This window comes from Boleophthalmus pectinirostris, unplaced genomic scaffold, assembly GCF_026225935.1.
Source record: "Boleophthalmus pectinirostris isolate CB_2022bp ecotype Guang Dong unplaced genomic scaffold, ASM2622593v1 HiC_scaffold_8, whole genome shotgun sequence".
Lineage (NCBI taxonomy): Eukaryota > Metazoa > Chordata > Actinopteri > Gobiiformes > Gobiidae > Boleophthalmus > Boleophthalmus pectinirostris.
The window spans coordinates 17,340,983-17,360,452 of NW_026571515.1; the positions used below are offsets into that span (position 1 = coordinate 17,340,983).

A 19,470-nucleotide genomic window follows, 5' to 3' on the forward strand; every position below is an offset into this window, starting at 1 on the left:
GCAGATTTGTGATGTGAGGAGGAGCCTGTATGAGCGGTGAGTGTTGGAAATATGTCGACTCTGAAGCTAGTTTTTGTCATTTGTTATGGGTTAGCTGCTGTAGCTCCCGCACATAAACAGACTGTTTTCTATTGGTCTGTTCTAAAGTGACTATATTGGCCGTATATTTGCTACTGGACCTGCACTGATATGTAAATGAGCTGTGAACAGACGTGTGAATTATGACATTTGCGCATATAATTAATTACCGCGGCGCGCACGTATTTACGGCTAAAGGCTAATAGCGCTACTTTCTTTACTAGTTATGGGTCCGTCGCGAACGCGAACGAAATGACTCTTAGAACCGGCTCTTTAAAGGGAACGACGGGAGCCTGATCCTTATTGGGAGCCGTGTTTTCTCTTTCTCTCACTTTTTTTCTCTTCACGCCGCGTGCAGATTCGTGGTTTGACAGCGGCAGCGGCTAAAAACGAAACTTTGAGAAATTTGCGTGTACGTAGGATTAAAAAAAAAAAAAACCCGAGCATATTTGACTGTAGTTTAGCATAAAATAAATAAGTCCCGGTTTAGTCCTTTTTCAGTCCTGGTTTAGACCTGGTTCAGTCCTGATTCAGTCCTGCTTTAGACGTCCTTTAGTCCTGCTTGCAACAAAACAATCTGAAGAGCCGCTTGGGAGCCAAAAGAACCAGCAGCTTTTAGAGAGCCGAGCCAAAAGAGCCGGTTCTCTAAAAAGAACTGGAATACCCATCACTAGTGTCTAGAATGTGATGCAAAAATGCCATTAAGCCGAACTACTGTCTGTAAATATGATGTAAAGAGGCAGAATAACAATAAATGTTGCTTAAATAAACCCAATTTAAAATCCACCAGAGCCAAACCTAAGTTTTTTAAACAATTCAACATTTACAGTGAATTTTTACATCACTAAATATATCGGCGATTATATCGGCTATCGGCAGCTCCAACTGTCATTATATCGGTTTCATATCGGCCACAGCAAAATCCATATCGGTCGGGCTCTAAAATATATTTGGATAATTTTATACTTTAAAGAAAATAAACACTATTTTGGTAACTTTATTTTAGGGTACACAACTACCCACTAATTAGCACAGTTGTAGATGGTTAATTTATCATTAATTAGTATTTATTCAGTCCTTATTAATGTCTAATTTCCCATAAGCTTATTCTGATATTATTAGACATTTAAAAACACTTTCCTATTAATACACTTCTTATTACTGCTTATCAGTATGATAGTAAGCCGTTTTTGTCTATGAATTATGATTCTATTAAGCTTTTGGCACAAAAAACTAAAAACTACATTTCTTCTGCTACTAGTCCTTAACAACACCAGCTTATTAGAATAATAATTTATATACAAAAATGGCCTAGTATCATTCTAATAAGCAGTAATAAGGACTGCATTAATGGGATAGTGTAAATGTCTAATTAATAGCAGAATAAACTTTTGGGGAATTACATTTAATGACAAATTAACCATTTACAACTATGCAAATTATTAGGTAGTTAGATGTTAATGAGTGTACCCTAAAATTAAAGTGTTACCGCTATTTTCAGTCTTTGTCCTAGAATCAGCTGATATTTGCAGATACTTAAAGCCAAAGTATTGACATCGATATTGGAACAGAAAAAAACTGGATCGTGCATCTCTAATTTTGATTTGATTTAGCTCATTAATTACCTTCAATGCTCAACTAATCAACCACTTCCATCCTCGTTACGCTGGATTCCATGCTCCCTGTGCATGTTACATCCATACAGATTATGATGTGGCTACTTTTCACATCATAGACAGTGCATGTGCTGGTTCTGTTTAGACTATCATTCGCAGTTCACCCACAGACTGTTTTTGTTAAATGGCATTTGCGATTGAGCGCCCACTCTGGAATATCTGAGTAGACGTGGCCCTTAAGCCTTTTTGAGTCAGCGTTTCTTTTGTGGAGCTATTCACCAACCGTTCTGTGCCCATATCTCTCTGAGCTTTTTTTCTAATCTGTGGTCCTCTCCCTGTGCAGAGTTCGGGGCAGCAGATCCCTGTGGTGGTTGAGAGCTGTATTCGTTTCATAAACCTTCATGGTGAGTCAGTTCTGTGGAGCTTTTGGACAGTTGGAAATCTTTTGTGGCGTACTTAAAGTGGCTCTGCTCCCTGGTCAGGTCTGCATCATGAGGGGATATTCCGGGTTCCTGGATCTCAGAGGGAAGTCAACCTCATTAGAGACGCTTTTGAGAGAGGTACAGTCACACTTAACATCATAATGAGGATTAGAGGCAGAGCTGGAATGTAATGAGAACTGTAGTTAAAGATCCTCTGTTCTGCAAAATTGACTCTTGTGAGCTTTAAGTTCAAATGTTACCTCATCAGAAACATACCCGGAATTGTGTTTTGCTTCATTCACACATGTTTGAGTAATCCTTTTCAAGTTAACAGCTTCTTTTTACCTATAATTCAGTAGCAACTTTCAATTCTAGGAATGAAATTATGCAAAGGATTCTAGTGAAGTTGTATGGAGTTTAAAAACAGAATGATGTACTTCCTAGATTAGTTATACAGGCTGTTTTCCATTTGAGAGAAAAACTCAGACTAAATATGCAGGATTTGTGTGTTAAACGTGTGAAAGAAACAAAACACAACTCTAGGTATTTTTGAAGAGGTAACAACATAATACTATGACTTAAAGCTCAAAATGTCAGTGTTGTGTAATACAGAACCTTTAACAGTGCAAACTACATTTATGTATTCTTGCTAGATTTGCAGTAGTCAACACTTTCTTTGTTGAAAGTAACAGACCTGTCTCTGTTTCAGCCATCACTCTCTTCAGTGAATACACGGGGAACATTAAAGATTAATTGTGACAGCTATTCTTCCCTTTGTCTCACTGTTTGCATGACTTGTCAGAAGTTCAATTTGAAAGAGTTAGAACTGAATGAGCGAACACAGTGTACAAGGAACAGGCAAAAGAGACAGGAGATTTTGAATCTAATCTAGGTAAAAGAATATTGACACTTACCTTAGAGGACAAGAAGCTTTTTATACTTTAAACACATCAGAAATTAATTGAAGATGGCCAGGATTTTAAAGGTCCTATATTGTGCAAAATGGATTCTTGTGAGCTTTAAGTCATGTTATAAAGTTGTTACCTCCTCAAAAACGTACCTGGAGTTGTGTTTTGTTTCATTCACACAAGTTTGAGTAATTGTATTGTCACAAACTGTTAGTTTTCAAGGTATTTACTACCTTTTACCTTTTATAGATTGGAAATTCTATGGCTAAAATTATCCAAATGATTCTAGTGTTTTCAGCTTGGGAGAACAACGCAGCCTAAATATGCAGGGTTTGTATGTTATAGATGTGTAAATAAAACAAAACACAACTAAAGGCTTTATGATGAGGAAACAACATTATAACATAAATCAGAAAATAGTATAATATGGGCCCTTTGTAGATGTCTTTAAGATGGTATATTTATTAACAGCAATATTATCAACAGTGTCCAGATTGCCGGTACATCTGTTGTTCACATTTTATTTATTTGTTCTGTATAGACCATTTTATCAATTTTTTCAGATCAGTAGTTGCTGTGTGTTACAGGAGAGGACCCTCTGTCGGACAGTGAGTGTGACCTGGACTCAGTGGCCGGTGTACTAAAGCTGTACTTCAGGGGTCTGGAGCCTCCTTTGTTTCCCTATGACTCCTACAACCAGCTGCTCGACTGTGTCCGTAAGTGTCTATCTGTCTCTATGTGCACGTACATAACAAATAATGACAGAAAAGTTAATCGCACAGCTCTGGGTCAAAGGTTCTGTTTTTTTTTTTTTTTTTTGAGGAGATGGAGAGGAAAAAATGTAATACACAATATATGACAAATATGTAATAAAAACAATATGGTGAACTGATAGATAGATGATAGGAAGATAGACAGATGATAGAAGAGAATGTGAATTGATAGATATCCGTGGGTTTCAGAATAATGAAAAATTAGAGCCGTTGCCATAGCGATTGACAATTTAAAAACTAAATATCTTATATCTTTTGAATGTGAAAAAGTCCACATAAAGCATACAAAAGGAAGCAGAAAACCATGAACAGTTATATATATGTTTAAGTTATGTTGCTTTTCTTATGCCAATATTAACACATTCTCTAAGTGCTGCACTCAGTATTCTAGCTTTCACTTTCTGTGCACAATATCTGATATGAAAGTACTGTTCATATCCTTTTTGTTTATTGGTAAAATTTGCCATCCATGTATAGTTAATGCACAAGCATAATTGCGTTTTTACTCAAATGCAGGGGTAGTAGCTTCAAAAGTACCCCCTTCCAACTCGCTCTCCAAGGGATTTCTAAATTATACATATTATGCTGATTAATTAACATCAGTTTCTTGTGACTGCTAAAATTAGTAGCTCTCTGGCATTTTTGTTTTGTAAAAATCACCATTTATATTTTTTCTCTTTGTTATTATAATATATTGTGTTTGTATAAGTCTAAGTCTGCCCTAATGGGTGTCTGCATTCATTGTTTAGCTTATCATTAGTTCATTTTAAAGGTGCATTGTGTAACATTTCTGGTGGAGGGTCCGTCAACTGCTTGTTTCTACAGATATGTCACTGCTTTGCCTCGAATGTTCCACAGTATGACATTGAGCAACCCTAACTTTTATTCGATTACAGGTGGTTCTGACAGGGAGTTGTCTTTGGTCTCCACGAAGATAGAAAAGTTTATCGCCATACTGTGAAACATTCCAGACAAAGTGATAACATTTCCTTGGAGAAAAGCATTTGACGGACCCTCCGCCAGAAAAGTTACACAATACAACTTTAACTACTATGTAATACTTGCAGGTGTATCTCATATCTCAGTTGAAGTCTGTATTATTTATAGTTTTGAAAAGTATTTATTCATAAATTTTCCTTTTAGTCAATACAGACTGGAGAGTTAATAAAGTTGTTCTAAAATAAATAAACATTTCAGACTAATAACTTCTTAATTTTCTCATGTGAATCTTGTTTATAGATGTTGTTTTGACTGCTGTTGATGCAAGACTGTGAAACACACTTTGGTTCCTCTGTCTTACTCTGATGCTTGTTATGTTTTCTATTTTTCAAAACGCACTGCATTTGCATAAGAAACACATTGTAACCTGCCATCTCCTTTTAATTTAACTGCACTGAAGTAGCATAATTCTTCAGGTTGGGTGTAATTTTTTTCCCACCAATGAAGAACATTTGTAGGTTCACGGTTTAAATAAATCTGTTTTCCTGTTGTTGTTTTCGTTGCAGAAATTGAGTCTGTGTCTGAGAAAGCTGCTCAGATTAAAGCTATTGTCTCCTCATTTCCTCGGCCACTGCTCATTGTGATGCGATACCTTTTTGCTTTCCTGAATCAGTAAGTCATCACTTTTTATCTAAGAAAAAACAAAATAACCCAATGTTCTGTTTCGAGCCACGTAATGACTTTGTTATTGAATGGTATATTTCTAAGGATAAAGTGATACATCTATTTTTAGCCAAGAAAAAAGGCAGGAATAGTTACTTGTATAAACCGTATTCGCACGGGATTAGTGTTAACTGTGAATCTTTGGTGATCTGTAATAATTGCGGAGGATCCCGTGCAAATACGCCATGTAATTTGTAAAGTAAAAATTCCGCCACAAATTACCTACTATATTTCTCCAAACACAGACGTCCAGTGATAATACTAGTCCCATGCAAATCTGCAACTCAGTGTTTGTTGTTGTTTGTAATTGAGCGAATTTTCTACCTCTTTCTTTTCTTTCCGCATTCTTTTCTCTTTCAATATCAGTCAATGTCAGTAAAACAGAGTAATTTACGGACTTCGCTTATCCCATGCGAAGTCTGCAAGTAACACAGAGGTGGGGCAGTAATTTGGAAATTACCAGACTTCCCTAGGTTGTACTTATCCCGTGTGAATAGGGCTATACTCTGCTACATTATAATTATACAGATTTGATATTATTGATACTTTGCGGCTAATGTCATCAACGCTCCCTGGGGTTGTTGTGCTGACTGGAGGCACTATCTCTCTGGGCTTTGTTAGAGTTAAATCTAAGCTTTATTTTAACACAATCTAACCATAAAGGAGGTTTTAGCGTGAACTCTCAAATAATATTTTAGTCATTTTTCTCAGTTAGTCATGCTCACCTTTAGCTGAAAATCACACCTAAACAGGACCATGAACATTCGTATTGTCCAAAAAAGTGCTATATGAACCTGATGCATTATTATTATTCTTTGTTACACCAGTGTGTCCCAGTACAGCGATGAGAACATGATGCAGCCGTATAATCTGGCCGTGTGCTTCGGGCCCAGTCTGCTGCGAGGGGTGGACTCCGATGATGCCGTCGCCCAGCAACCACAAGTCAACGAGCTTGTCAAGACCATGATCCTCCAGCACGACGTCATCTTTCCCAGCCAATCAGAGGTGCCCGGGCCTGTCTACGAGAAGCACATGACACTGGAGCAGGAGTACTGGTGAGAGAGTGCATTCATAGCAAGCCACACCTCTATTTGGGATATGGAAATAATCACTATGTTTTGTTTTTTGTTTACCTAAAGGTGCACTATGTAACTTTTTGGTTGGGGTCTGTCACTTGCTTTTTTTTCTATGGGTTTGTCATTTCTCTGTCTAAAATGTTGCACAGTATGACCTTAAACAGCTATATCTTACAATTATGCAATTACACGTGGTTTCATACCTCAAAAATACACACAAAAAAAAACAGGCATTCTGATTGTGAGCGGGGTTGCCTTTCCACAGATCAGACCTGTAACTTGGTCTGGTTTGTTCTCCATGTAGATAGATAGACACTGTGAGACAAAGCAATAATATTTCCATGGTGAAAAGCTACACAGTGCACTTTTTAAATGTAGAATAAATAAATAAATAAATAAATAAATATAGAAATAAAATGTTGTTCAACCAGTGACATTTATTTCTCTATCAGTGAACCAATAACTGAAGAAGGAGATGGGGAGACAGAACATCTGCCCAGTGAAGAGGGTGAGTAAAAAAAACTACTGTATTATTTCCATATATACATATATTTGATGTTCTGGAGATTCAGAACTTTGAGATAAGACAGTGCACACTAAAAATCTGATTATTTTTGGAGATTTGGGGATTATAAAACTATCCAATCCAATCCACTTTCTTTCTGTAACACTTTTCATAAACAAAGGCTGTTTCCAAAGTGCTGCACAGAAAAACTAAAAAAGTGATTATTTAATACAATAAAAATGTAATAAAAACAACAGTGTAAAAACAAATAAATACAATTATTCTACAGGATTTTAATATCATGTAAAACTGCTTGATTTCTCTCAATTGTAGCCCCTCTGAATACTTGATTTTTTGGGGTTTGCATGTCATTTAAATAATCTGTAATGTCCAGAAATCAGATTAGATTTTGGTGTGCATGTAAACACAGCAAGTGTCTGTTGATATATTAACACACCATTGTGCAGGTTAAGGCCCCGGCTTTTCAAGTTCAGTTTTTGTGATTTTTGCTCCTTTTTAAACCAGTAAAAGTGCATCAAAGTGCACACTAATGACAATAGTTTTGTGTTGTAATTTGTGGATCAGATTTACAGCACAAGTTTGAGTTAGATGTATAAATTTTGTTGATAACATGTACTGTCATTGCTTGTTTATGCTTTTTTTTTGACCACATTGAAAACGTGCTGTGTTCAGAACTGGAGGCTGTGGCGATGTTCGACTATGTGGCCAGATCACCGGCAGAACTGTCCTTCAAACAGGGAGAGCTCATGATACTCCACAGCAAAGCCTCCTGTGATTGGTGGAGAGGAGAAGTGGGCGGGGTCAAGGGACTCATCCCACACAAATATATTAATCTTTTGGATGGGTAAGTATTTATGTTATACACATTAGATTAAACTAAACCAGGTCGAAACCAGGTGGAAACCAGGTTGAACCAGGTCGAAACCACAACTAAAACAGGTCTAAAACAGGGTCTAAAAGAGGTCTAAAACAGGGTCTAAAACAGGTCTAAAACAGGTCTAAAACCAGGACTAAAAGAGGACTAAAACAGGGTTTAGCCAGGACTTAACCATATAGCACCTCCTTCCATACGCCCCCTCAAACCCCTCCGGTCCGCGAAATATATTCAGATATAAAACCAGTCTGTGGCTCAAAAAAGGTTGGGGACCACTGTATTAGATGAAAAAATTGACTTACAGGATTTAAAAAGATGAACAAACAGGAGACATCTGTTCTCTCCACCTTCTCCTCCTCAACAGCAAAACAACAACAACAGTTTTTCATCATTTAGTTTAGTTTCAAGGTATACTATTCCACAGTATGACATTAAACACCTCTACCTTATTCAATTACAGGTGGTTTTATTGCTCAAAAATACATAGAAAAACAGGTCTGAAATGTAACCTTTTAATAATGAAAAACAATACAATACTGAACAATATTACACGCTCTGTTCAAAGATAATGTCCTGATAAATTTGCTAATAAACATACATACAAACAATACTTCAAACATATACCTAAACTCCACAGGATAACACAAGATAACACAAGATAACCTAAATTAATTTCCATTAATTTCTGTAGTTTTGCAATAGTTAGAAATAGCAGTGGAAGTGATTCAGCAGAAAAAGATGTGACACATACACAGAGCTCACACTCCAGTCAACATTAGCACATTTAGAGAACGGCTTAAAATAATTCACTGGTGTCTCTGCTGCCAGATATACTCCTACAGTAGGTCAGAGAAAAATGCCTGATCTGACTCTTTGAAATTCACTTCTTACAAAAGTAATCTTCCATAATTTTAACTTTCTGCGAATAGGTGACAGCCCCCCAATCAAAAAGTTACACAATGCACCTTTAAAGAGCCCATATTGTTATTAAAATTGACTCTTGTGAGCTTTAAGCCATGTTATAATGTTGTTCCCTCCTCAAAAACATACCTGGAGTTGTGTTTTGTTTCATTCACACATGTTTGAGTAACACTTTATTATTAGTCTCTTTACATCTCCAAAGCTCAAAATGCTCTGTTCTACCTTGTGATGTCACGAAGTAGTAGTTTTCCTGTAAACAGCTACATTTTACCTTTACTTCAGTAGAGATGGGAAATTCCAGGGCTGAAATTATCCAAATGATTCTAGTGAAGGTCTACTGTATGTATGGAGTTTAAAAACACAGTGGAGCACTTCCTGTATTACCACATGACATCACAAAGTGAAACAGAGAGTTTTATGTTTGAGAGAAGAACTCAGCCTAAATCTGCAGGGTTTGTGTGTTAAACATGTGTGAATGAAACAAAACAAAACTTCAGCTAGGCCATGTTTGTGATGAGGAAACAACATTATAACATACATCAGAAAATAGCATAATATGAGCCCTTTAGTGTCTTTTAATTTTTTTGTACTAAAAATGTGATGAATACTGTATCTCCATGTTGTGTTATTCCAGGAATGAGCGAGGAAAGAGGGATGAGATGGGCGGTGGGGGAGGGAGCACTGGTAATCTGACAGTTGAAGATCCAATGGAAAACCCCACCAGGTACAAACACAAACATGACTTCAAAACATCTGTAAATCTTAAATAGTTGTTGTTCAGAATACTGTAATTATTGAATGGAGATCAGGATGAGACTGCGTATGATGTGAAATTGTTAAGCAAGACTTTTAACAGATCTCAACTTTATCCCATTACCTCATTATACCAGAATATTCAGAATGACACGACCAGAGAAAAGTTTGGACACACCCTCTTGTAAATTTTTTTTCTATATTTTTAGATACTGAAAACTTCAGATATATGAAGTAAGGTCTATGGAATTATTTAGTAAAGAAAAAAAAAGTTCTACTAAATGTTTTTCAACAAAGCAAAAGATAAGTAATTTGAGGATTTGGGTTTAAAATTTATATATATAAAACATTGCAGTTTTTTTTGCTATCTAATTCCATACATCTTATTTCATATATTTACTTCTGTGTATAAAATGTAGAAAGTATTATACATATTAAAAGTGAAGGAGAGAGTGACTTCAAACTTTTGGTATCTTTTTGGTATTGTATCTGCAAAAATAGTGTTTAATGTGCTAATTGTCCTTCTTATGGCTGACACTGGCTATGTTCACATGCACACCTAAATCTGATTATAATCAGATTTCTGGACCTTCAAAAAGGCCAACCAACGATACAATATTGGTATCGGATTTCACTGCTGATAGTGCATAATTTTCTGGAAATGTTTCAGTTAACATGATTATTTAATGTGTAAATTTATGTTACATTTAAATAGCTATAGTTAACCCAGAAAGTGTCATAATTTTTTAGCCTTTATTTATACAGAGCTGTTCAGTAGTTACTTGTGGGATAAATAACAGCTACATAACACATTTGGATCAGTTTTGTCTTATTTTATTTTTGTTTAAATTAAATAAATGCAGTTTTCAGTCTCTGCTCTGGTATAGGTTGATACTTAAAGCAATAGTATTATAAACAGTATTGAAACTGAAAAAGTGAGATCTGTGCAACCATACCTTTAAGACCTTAGGGGGACTATTATCAGAAAGAAATTAAATTATTTTGCTGTGTACAATGTGATTTTAATAATCTTGTAACTAAAATCTGATCTGATAATAATCTGATCTGATTTAGAGCTCCCTTGGAACCGCAGCCACTGAAAGAGAGATGCTTCCAAATAATTAATATAGTGCATTAGTAATCGGCTGAGCTCTGTAATGAAAATAAAGTTCAAAACAATACTTCACTTTGTAGTTTCACTTCAGTATTTCATGAGATTTTTTATTTTTTTAACTTGTTTCACTTCAGAATCTACTTTGAATGTTCACTCACCAACCACTTCTGCAGCCATTGAAGTGAATGAAGTGTGTGAAGGCTGTTTTTTAAGTATTGCTTAGATGTAAAACAGGACACAGAGTATGTCCATGCATACAGTTTATGAGTACAAATGTTATTATGCTTTAAGGAGATGTTTACTCTGAAAATGTATTTAAGAAAACAGAGTTTAATCAAAACGTAAAGGATTTTATTACATATCTTATTTGAAAATATACTTTTATTTATAACAGACTGTATATATAAATGGTCATAGCTAACCTACTCTCCAACTGGCTCCAAATGCTCCCCTATTACTGCTGGCCTTTTCACTGGTTTGGTTTGCCTGATGAACATCTCCAGGACCTGCTCTCTGGTGTATTTCATCTCATCATCCACCTTAAAGATGGTGTAGAGCTTTCTATGAAGAAACTTGAGCTTGGGCCACAGGTGCAGCAGGTACAGTCACTTCCTCATCCTGAACAAAAGTGACTAGTGCTGGTTTGGTCTGTTTTATAAAAAAGTCTATGGCCTCCTTGTGAGAATAGTCAGGGAGGATGTGCTTCTCCCTAATGGGCCGCACAGTTACTGCAGCTTTAGCCTTAGGAGTCTTAGGAGACTTCACTGACGAAGGTTGGATGTGGATCACATTAGAGAAGTTTTTTGTTCAGTTGGGTCTTTGCAATGAAGAGATCTAGAATCTTTTTCTCCACTGGTTCTCTCTTCTTGAGAGCGGGAAAGTCAGACCCAAGGTTGAAGTACAGTTGTGTTTCCAGGACTTTGGGTTCAGGTTTGGCCACATGGACTATTGTGAGTCCAGAACATCCTTCTGGAGCAGCAGCTCTCCTTGGCTTTGGTCTCTGCTTCCTGATATTGGCCTCAGGACAGGAGTTCCTGTCTTTAGCCTTTTTAGCCTTCATAGAATTAGGCTGAAATCACTCAGCATCTATGAGGCGGTGGTTCATTCTGCTCAGGGCAGAAATGAGCTGATCCCATGAGGACTGAGTTATGAATTACACATTTATTTAAGTTTGGCACTGAGCTCTGTCGTGCGAAGGTTTCAGGTCGAGATACAGTTGAATAATGAAGACAGAGAAACTTGTGTTGGAATCAGAATTCTCAGTTTAGTATCATTTGCCCAAGCGATGGAATGTGGAATTGTGTTCTCTGTTTTCTGATTGGGTAACTGGGTTTTCATATTTTCATTAATTTGGATTATTTTCCTTCTAACATGGTAAATGTATCTTTATTCATGTATTATACAGTCTATGTTAAGTGCAGTTTCTCTTGTGTTGTGTCAGGATGCGTGTGAACAGTGACAGTGCTTCGTTGCCAGGACGACAGAGAGGAAGTGAAGTGAGCCCAAACAAACAACCCACTTCTCCAGCTACAAAGCATTTTCCAGTGTAAGTTTTCTATTTGATACGAGTTATAGTTTAACAATCACTGTTTACCAGTGGACTATGGTGGTTCTGCCATAGTAACATTTTTGCCCCCATAGTTGAAATCAAACTAAATCACTAAATAAATCCAGGAGAGTAGACGACTGATTAATCTTTAATCAGTCTGTTATTGAGTAGTACAGGCAATAAGTGACATATTTACTCATTTTTTAAATATATATACTATATATACTAGTCTATCACAAATAATAAGAAAATGTTCAATATTTTTTATCACTCTTTTCAGAAAGTCAAACCCACATATTATATAGACTCGTGACACATAGAGTGAAAATTTTCAAGAGTTTATTTCTTAATTTTTTATGATGTGCCTTACAGATTATGAAAAATCTAATTTCAAAGCAAAATCATAAACATTCAAGAAATAAACTCACTCTACGTGTCATAAGTCTATATAATATGTGGGTTTGACTTTCTGAAATAAGTGACAAAAAATATGATGAGATTCTAATATTTATAGTCTTGTAAAAACCTGAGGGAAACAATTTAACAACAGTTATTAATGTATAATACAAGTACATTTTCTTTGTTTAAATAAAGGTCCCAGGAAAGAAGACACACCCTGGACACTCTGCGGCAAGGAGGCTTCAGACCCACAGACAGACCGGGCTTTGTTCAGCCTGACAAGACTGCAATCGACAAGGTTACAACATTATTAAAACTAAACCTGAACAAATCTTGAAATTATAAATTGAAGGTCTTATATTACGCAAAATTTACTCTTTGGAGCTTTAAGCCATGTTATAATGTTGTTACTTCATCACAACATACCTGGAGTTGTGTTTTGTTTCATTCACACATATCTGAATAATCCTGGTTTATTAGTGTGTGTACTTCTCCAAAGCTTAAAATGTTCTGTTCCACCTTGTACCTTTTACGTTTAGTTTAGGAGAGATTGGCAATTCCTGGTCTGAAATCATCCAGTTGATTCTAATGAAGGTGTATGGAGTAAAAAAAAAAAAAATCATAACATAGATCAGAAAATAGCGTAATATGGGCCCTTTAAATTTAACATTTTAACTCTCTCTACATAAACTAACCATTGTGATGCGCTAACTTACAAAAATCAATACAGAATGCTATTTCAAGTACCATGACATTTTAATAATTTATCAGCAGAGAACAAGAGATGGTTTACCCAGTCAATAAAGTACATTATTGATTTAGACTATGTACTTCTCTATAAACTACGCAATGATGGGCAGAGCTATACAATGGGTTGTGGGTTAAGGATAAAAAATAATATAGCATAAATGTTTAGCCAGCCCCCAGATAGGTTTACATCAAGAACAACAAATACAAGATGTCCCTCTTTACCCTGGATGTGTCTGAATCATTTTTATTAGTCATAATGAGCTCGTTAGTCATCTAAGAAAATGAACGATGTCACTGTAGAGAGCTGTGAAATAGTGGAGGAAGCTGAAATGTGATTATAAAAGCTTTTATATTTGTCACATCTGAAGCACTTTTAGTATTGATACTTCGCAGCTGATGTCACACTATTCACATGATGCTAACTGTAGGCACGACTCTGTCTGAAGCTCTGTTATTCAAGTTAATAGACTTAAATCTGGGTCTTGAACACAATCTGATCTGACTTAGCTGGAACTACAAAAGGTGGGCTGTTTTGGGCTGTTGAATTAGTCTCTCTCAGGTAGCATTGTAGTCACAGGCTAGCTTGCATTAGCCAACAGTTTTTCAGTTAGTCTTGCTCACATTTTGTCGAAAATCAATCCATCAAATTTTGTATTTTTTCTGGAGTTTTCAAACTATTTTAGGCTATCTTTATATGACATCTGAACAGAACACGCAAAAGTGGCATTGTGTCTTCACTCTTTATTCCGCGTGTAGACAATAGACCGTATATATGAGTGGACATAGCTAACACGCTAGCCACCGTGTGCCAAATAGGAAGTTCACCTTACATTAGGATATTGTCGCCCCTACTGCAATGAACCTTGTCATTTTGGTCTTAAAATGTTCATATTAACCCACTGTGCATGATCCTGATTTTGTTTTGTTTTTCACAATTTTGTATGTTAAAAAAATCCTATTCATAACATAAAATCTGGCTCCAGATTTGCTCCTGTAACCGTTAGCATTGCGAGCCACATTTGAGCCGCTCTGAAAACTGTGGGTGACGTCACACTCACTTAGTCCACTTCTTTTATACAGTCTATGATAAGCCAACAGTTTTTCAGTTACCGTATTTTCCGCACTATAGGGCGCTCTGGATTATAAGGCGCACTGTCATTGAATGGTCTATTTTCAAACTTTTTTCACAAATAAACCGCACCGGACTTTAAATGAAACACAACAGTTAGATGGATCAGTTGGACTTTGTTTGGCGTGTGCACAGTGACTCAGTTGTTCAGTTGTGGCTAGAAGTGGCACATTGCACACGGTTCGTTCCTCCGTTCTGTTCCTCGTCCACGTGGAGTGATGAGTGTGGCTGCGGGTGTTTTTCGCTGTGCAGTCGCTGTCTGCTCCGTGGGTGTTTGCGTGCGCTGTGGGTGGTGCGGTTTGGAGTCTACTGAAGTCGTACTGGGACACCCGAGTGGATTTGTGTATAGGGCACTCTGGATTGCAGGGTGTGCAGTAATTTTTTGATGGGGTTGGAGGCTTATGAGTGCGCCCTATGATGCAGAAAATACGGTAGTCACTCTGACATTTTGTTGAAATCAAATCCATAAAATTTTGTATTTTTTCCTAGAGTTTTTAGACAATCCTAAAACACAACTTCTGAACATTCTGCCACATTCATACATGTTGATACTATGAAGTGACTGTTGGGTGTTGTACGTGCATGTGTACTGGCAGAATGTTCACCAGTTACCATGGAGACACAATGCAGACATCTGCAAATACTGCCAAAAAAGTTTGTCTTGAAACTCACAAATAAACACAAAATGGATTTAAACATCACAGGAGCCTGTGATGAATATGGGTGTTTATGATCCTGTTTAGGTGTTTGATTTTCAACAAAAATAGTGAACTGAGAAAAACATTTGGCTAATGCGAGCTAACTTGTGACTGTTTGCGTGTGAGAGACTTGTTTAAGTGCACCAATCAGATCATATGCTGTAGTTCCAACTAAATCAGTTCTTTCTGGTCAGATTGTGTTAAAATAAAGCTCAGATTAAGTCTAACTTGAGTAACAGCTTCTAACAGAGCAGTGCTTTCAGTTAGCATCACACCCCTAGGGAACTTTGATAACATCAGCTGTAGAGTGACCAGATTTTCATAATCAAAAACTGGGACACCCTCGGTTTGGGGTGATTAGTAATAATAAAATTGTGAAACGAGTGAATAATTAAGGAGGACTGTTCTGCACCCGGCCCATTCCTGACTAAGATGTGAGTCAGTGAGTCACATTTATTTTGTCATTTATAAACAGCTTTTCTGTATTTTACCAAAACAAATGGCAATTTATGTCACTCTTTAGTGTCGGTGGGTGTCAAATAGATCAAAAATAGGGACCCCTAGGACATTCTTGTATAAAACTGCAACAAATCAATGGTTTTGTATAAATCTGCAGCGACAGGGGACACATGGCTCAAACCTGGGACTGTCCCGGGTAAATTGGGACGTCTGATCACCCTAATGAGCTGCAAAGTATCAATATTAATCACATCTGAACCACTATCGTCCATTAACACGATCTTTCTCTGCTCTACAGGAGATGATCAGCCGTCAGATGAACTCCGTGTTCAAAGAGCTTCTGTCTCGCCAGCCTGCAGTACAACCATCTGCTCTGCCTGTCCCGCCCACCACAGCGCCCCCTGCCTCCTCCTCCAGCGCCAACACCTCCCCTCCTCTGCCCCAGCCCGTCACTAAGAAGGGGGGCTTTGGGCTTCGAGGTCGTGTCCTTTTCAGACCCGTGGACTGACCGAGCACATACTTACTTTATGACATTGATTCAGCGCCGGAGGTTGAAGATTCTTTGACACGTGTAGAATATATGTGCCATTTTGTCTAATTCTTCTTGTTGTGTCCAGGTGGTTTTATTTTATTGTGTGGACTTCTTTTTGTTTGCATCTTTTGGGAGAACCATGTAAAGGCATCATAAGACTGAACAGAAGAGTGGACATCAAACTTAACTTGACGGTATTGCGCTGCTCCCTAGTGGCAGGTCTGAGATCAGCTCACCAATAGTTTTATTTAAAAGAAGAACACTGATCTGGGGCCTGTGTCTAGGAGTGCCTTCACATTCTCACATTTATGTAACTTCTGTGTAAAACTGTGCTTAATAATTTTGTGTGATTCAAAGACTGAAAGTGTTCAAAAGCATGCAGCTTCAGAAAACACATGAGATCATCCATTGCTGTGTAAAAAGTGGAGACAGGGGTGTGGAAATGCTGTTATAACGCTCTCATGAAAGATATAGTATAAATGCATTATGGTTAAAGACTGTTGTTCTTTTTATTGCCAGACACTTTTCCGTCAGTTACCTTCAAGGCAGCTGAAGTACTTTTGTAACTTCTCTCGTTGAGGGTCCGTCAAATGCTTTTCTCCATGGAAACATTATTTCTTTGCCTGCAATTTTTCTCAGTATGGCATTAAACCTTTCTATCTTCATGGAGACCAAACCAGACCAAGTTACAGGTCAGATCTGTGGAGAGGCAACCCCACTCACAGTTAAAATGCCTGTTTTTCTAGGTATTTTTGAGCTTTAAAACCACCTGTAATTGAATAAATGTAAGGTACAGCTGTTTAATATCATACTGTGTAACATTCCAGTTGGAGTAGTGACATATCTATAGAAACATGTGGCCATACCAGCTTGTCAAAGCCTGATCCCGTCAGATCTAAGAAGGTAAACAAGGCTCGGTCTGGTTAGTACTTGGATGGGAGACTGCTGGGAAAACCAGATGCCACAGTGGGGCGCCAGTTGTCATTGTGTCCTTAGGCAAGGCACTTCACCCACATCACCTAGTATGAAAGTCTCAGGCTCAGATTGGCAGCCACGCTTCAGTCAGTCTGCCCCAGGACAACTGTAGCTGCAATGGGAGCTTACCAGTGCACAGAGAATGAATAATGTTCTGTAAAGTGTCTTTGAGTGTCCAAAAAAGCACTATATAAAACTGTTGCATTATTATTATTAAACAAGCAGGTGACGGACTCCCAACCATAAAGTTACATAGTGCAGCTTTAAACAGATATAATTTACCAAGCGCAGTGAGTGGCTCTACTTTAAGGCATAGAGAGATAAGAATCACCTGCTGAGGAAACATTGAATTTTTCTCCCATTTTAGCACATTGTTTACAAACTGAATAACAATAATTTGTATGAGACCATTTTTACGTGACAGCATTTCTATTCCCATTGTTTACACAGATCTGTATAAAGCATTCATTCCCCGTCGTATGTGAGCTTCGGCCTGACGAAAGGCCAGATCTCAGGGCTTTAGAGTTAGAGACGAGCTGACTCAGGTGTGGTAACTGAAGGATGGATGAGTTTCTCTTCACTCAGGGCTTTGGTCCACTCACTGGAAACTGTGCCCTCGCCTCCAGAGCCAAACTGGCCCCCGTCAGAGAGGACAGCCACGAGCGCTCCTCTGCATTTAACTGTGAATTCTGACTGACGTAATCTCTCATTTTTACATCCTGGTCCTCAGCTTATCTTTCGAACTAAAACATCTGCGAGTCTATTTCTGAAGTGTGAGCATTTTCACTGGAGGTGTGTTCATACTGTGACTTTACCAGGAAAGGAATAGAACCACTGTAAGGAGTTAAAAATCTGACTTTGATTTTACTTTACAATTTGTATTTATTTTTATGTTAACTGACTTTTACAAATATGAAATGGGTGCACTAGTTACATTTGTGTAAGTGAAGCAACTATTCTGTATTTACCTTATTCCACCCCGCCCAGTTTTGTCCATGCATTTTTGTGGTGGCACTTCAAGTTAAACGGGAATCCCATTCATGTCAATAGCGAGTTTGAGAAACATTTTGCCAATTAAAATATGACATAAAGTCGGTTCATTTGTGTGAAATGTTCAGTGTTCATGTGCACTGATTCTCTGTGGGGCTTTAAAACAGCTTTATAGTCCGCATTGAACTTATTTGCTGGATCGACTGCTCCATAAAATAATAAAATAATAAAACCTGAAAAATAATGGCGGCACCCACAGCAGCTTCTGAAATAAGGTGAATATTCAGACATTGTTTTTTGTTTAAAGGTGCATTGTGTAACTTTTCTGGTGGAGGGTCTGTCAAATCTCAGATCACTCTTCATGGAGACGTTTTTGTTTTGTCTGGACGTTTCACAGTGTAGTATTTAACCTTTCTATTTTCATGGAGACCAAACCAGACCAAGTAACAGGTCAGATCTGTGGAAAGACAAACCCACTCACAATCAGAATGCCTGTTTTTCAAGGTATTTTTTAGTGATAAAACCAGCTGTAATTGAATAAATGTAAGGTTAACCTGTTTAATGTCCTACTGTGGAACATTCCAGGCAGAGCAATGGCATTTCCATAGAAACAAAGAAGTGACGGACCTCCAAACAAAAAGTTACATAGTGCACCTTATAGATTTCAGTCAGTTTTTTGCGTTTTTTACAGTGGTTCTTATTCCAGACTATAAGTTGGATAGCATTTGAACTGTTTTACACACATTGTTTCGTTGTGTTCAATTTATCTTAAAAGCATAGAAACCGAACATTCTTTTGTAATGATTCTGCTTCTATGACAAAAATAACATGACTTCTGCATCACTCTTTGCTGATGTCAACAAACTGTAGTGTGCCCAAAACTGTCTGTGCAAATGAATAAATGAACAGTGTCAAGAAATGTCACTAAACCTTTGTGCTTCTTTGTCCTGATCCCAGTGTGGAGAGACTAGCCCACTACTGTAACGCGATCCAAGAGCCATCCACTGCCCGGCCTAAAATAAACTCTTTTGCCACAGCCCACAGTAGCCCTAGGACTTAGCCCCATTAGCGGGGTTAGTGCCAGCAGGTCCAGGTCCAGCCCCGAGTTGAGAGGTGCAGGTGTTTCGTGAGTCTTTGTGTGTGTTTGTGTATTGCACCAGGGAGACTGATGAAGTGGTCTCGCTGACAGTGGAGATTATCGCACATTTCAGAGCTCTTTGATACCAGATTAGCCTAGAACTTTAAATACGGTAAGTGCAATGTAAC

The 19,470-nt window shown here is 37.6% G+C and overlaps 1 protein-coding gene across 1 annotated transcript in view; it reads left to right on the forward strand.

Annotated features, from left to right (window-relative positions):
• The window catches only part of arhgap4b (Rho GTPase activating protein 4b), a 57,777-nt gene extending 38,644 nt beyond the window's left edge, over window positions 1-19,133 (forward strand). Inside the window, exons 14-24 of the mRNA XM_055165982.1 lie at window positions 2,038-2,098; window positions 2,177-2,254; window positions 3,612-3,740; window positions 5,303-5,408; window positions 6,287-6,514; window positions 6,988-7,043; window positions 7,734-7,905; window positions 9,491-9,580; window positions 12,165-12,269; window positions 12,867-12,969; window positions 16,006-19,133. Coding sequence (XP_055021957.1) covers window positions 2,038-2,098; window positions 2,177-2,254; window positions 3,612-3,740; window positions 5,303-5,408; window positions 6,287-6,514; window positions 6,988-7,043; window positions 7,734-7,905; window positions 9,491-9,580; window positions 12,165-12,269; window positions 12,867-12,969; window positions 16,006-16,215 — 1,338 coding nt within the window. The 3' untranslated portion in view covers window positions 16,216-19,133. The remainder of the gene's footprint in view (window positions 1-2,037; window positions 2,099-2,176; window positions 2,255-3,611; window positions 3,741-5,302; window positions 5,409-6,286; window positions 6,515-6,987; window positions 7,044-7,733; window positions 7,906-9,490; window positions 9,581-12,164; window positions 12,270-12,866; window positions 12,970-16,005) is intronic.
• Window positions 19,134-19,470: the final 337 nt, after the last annotated feature.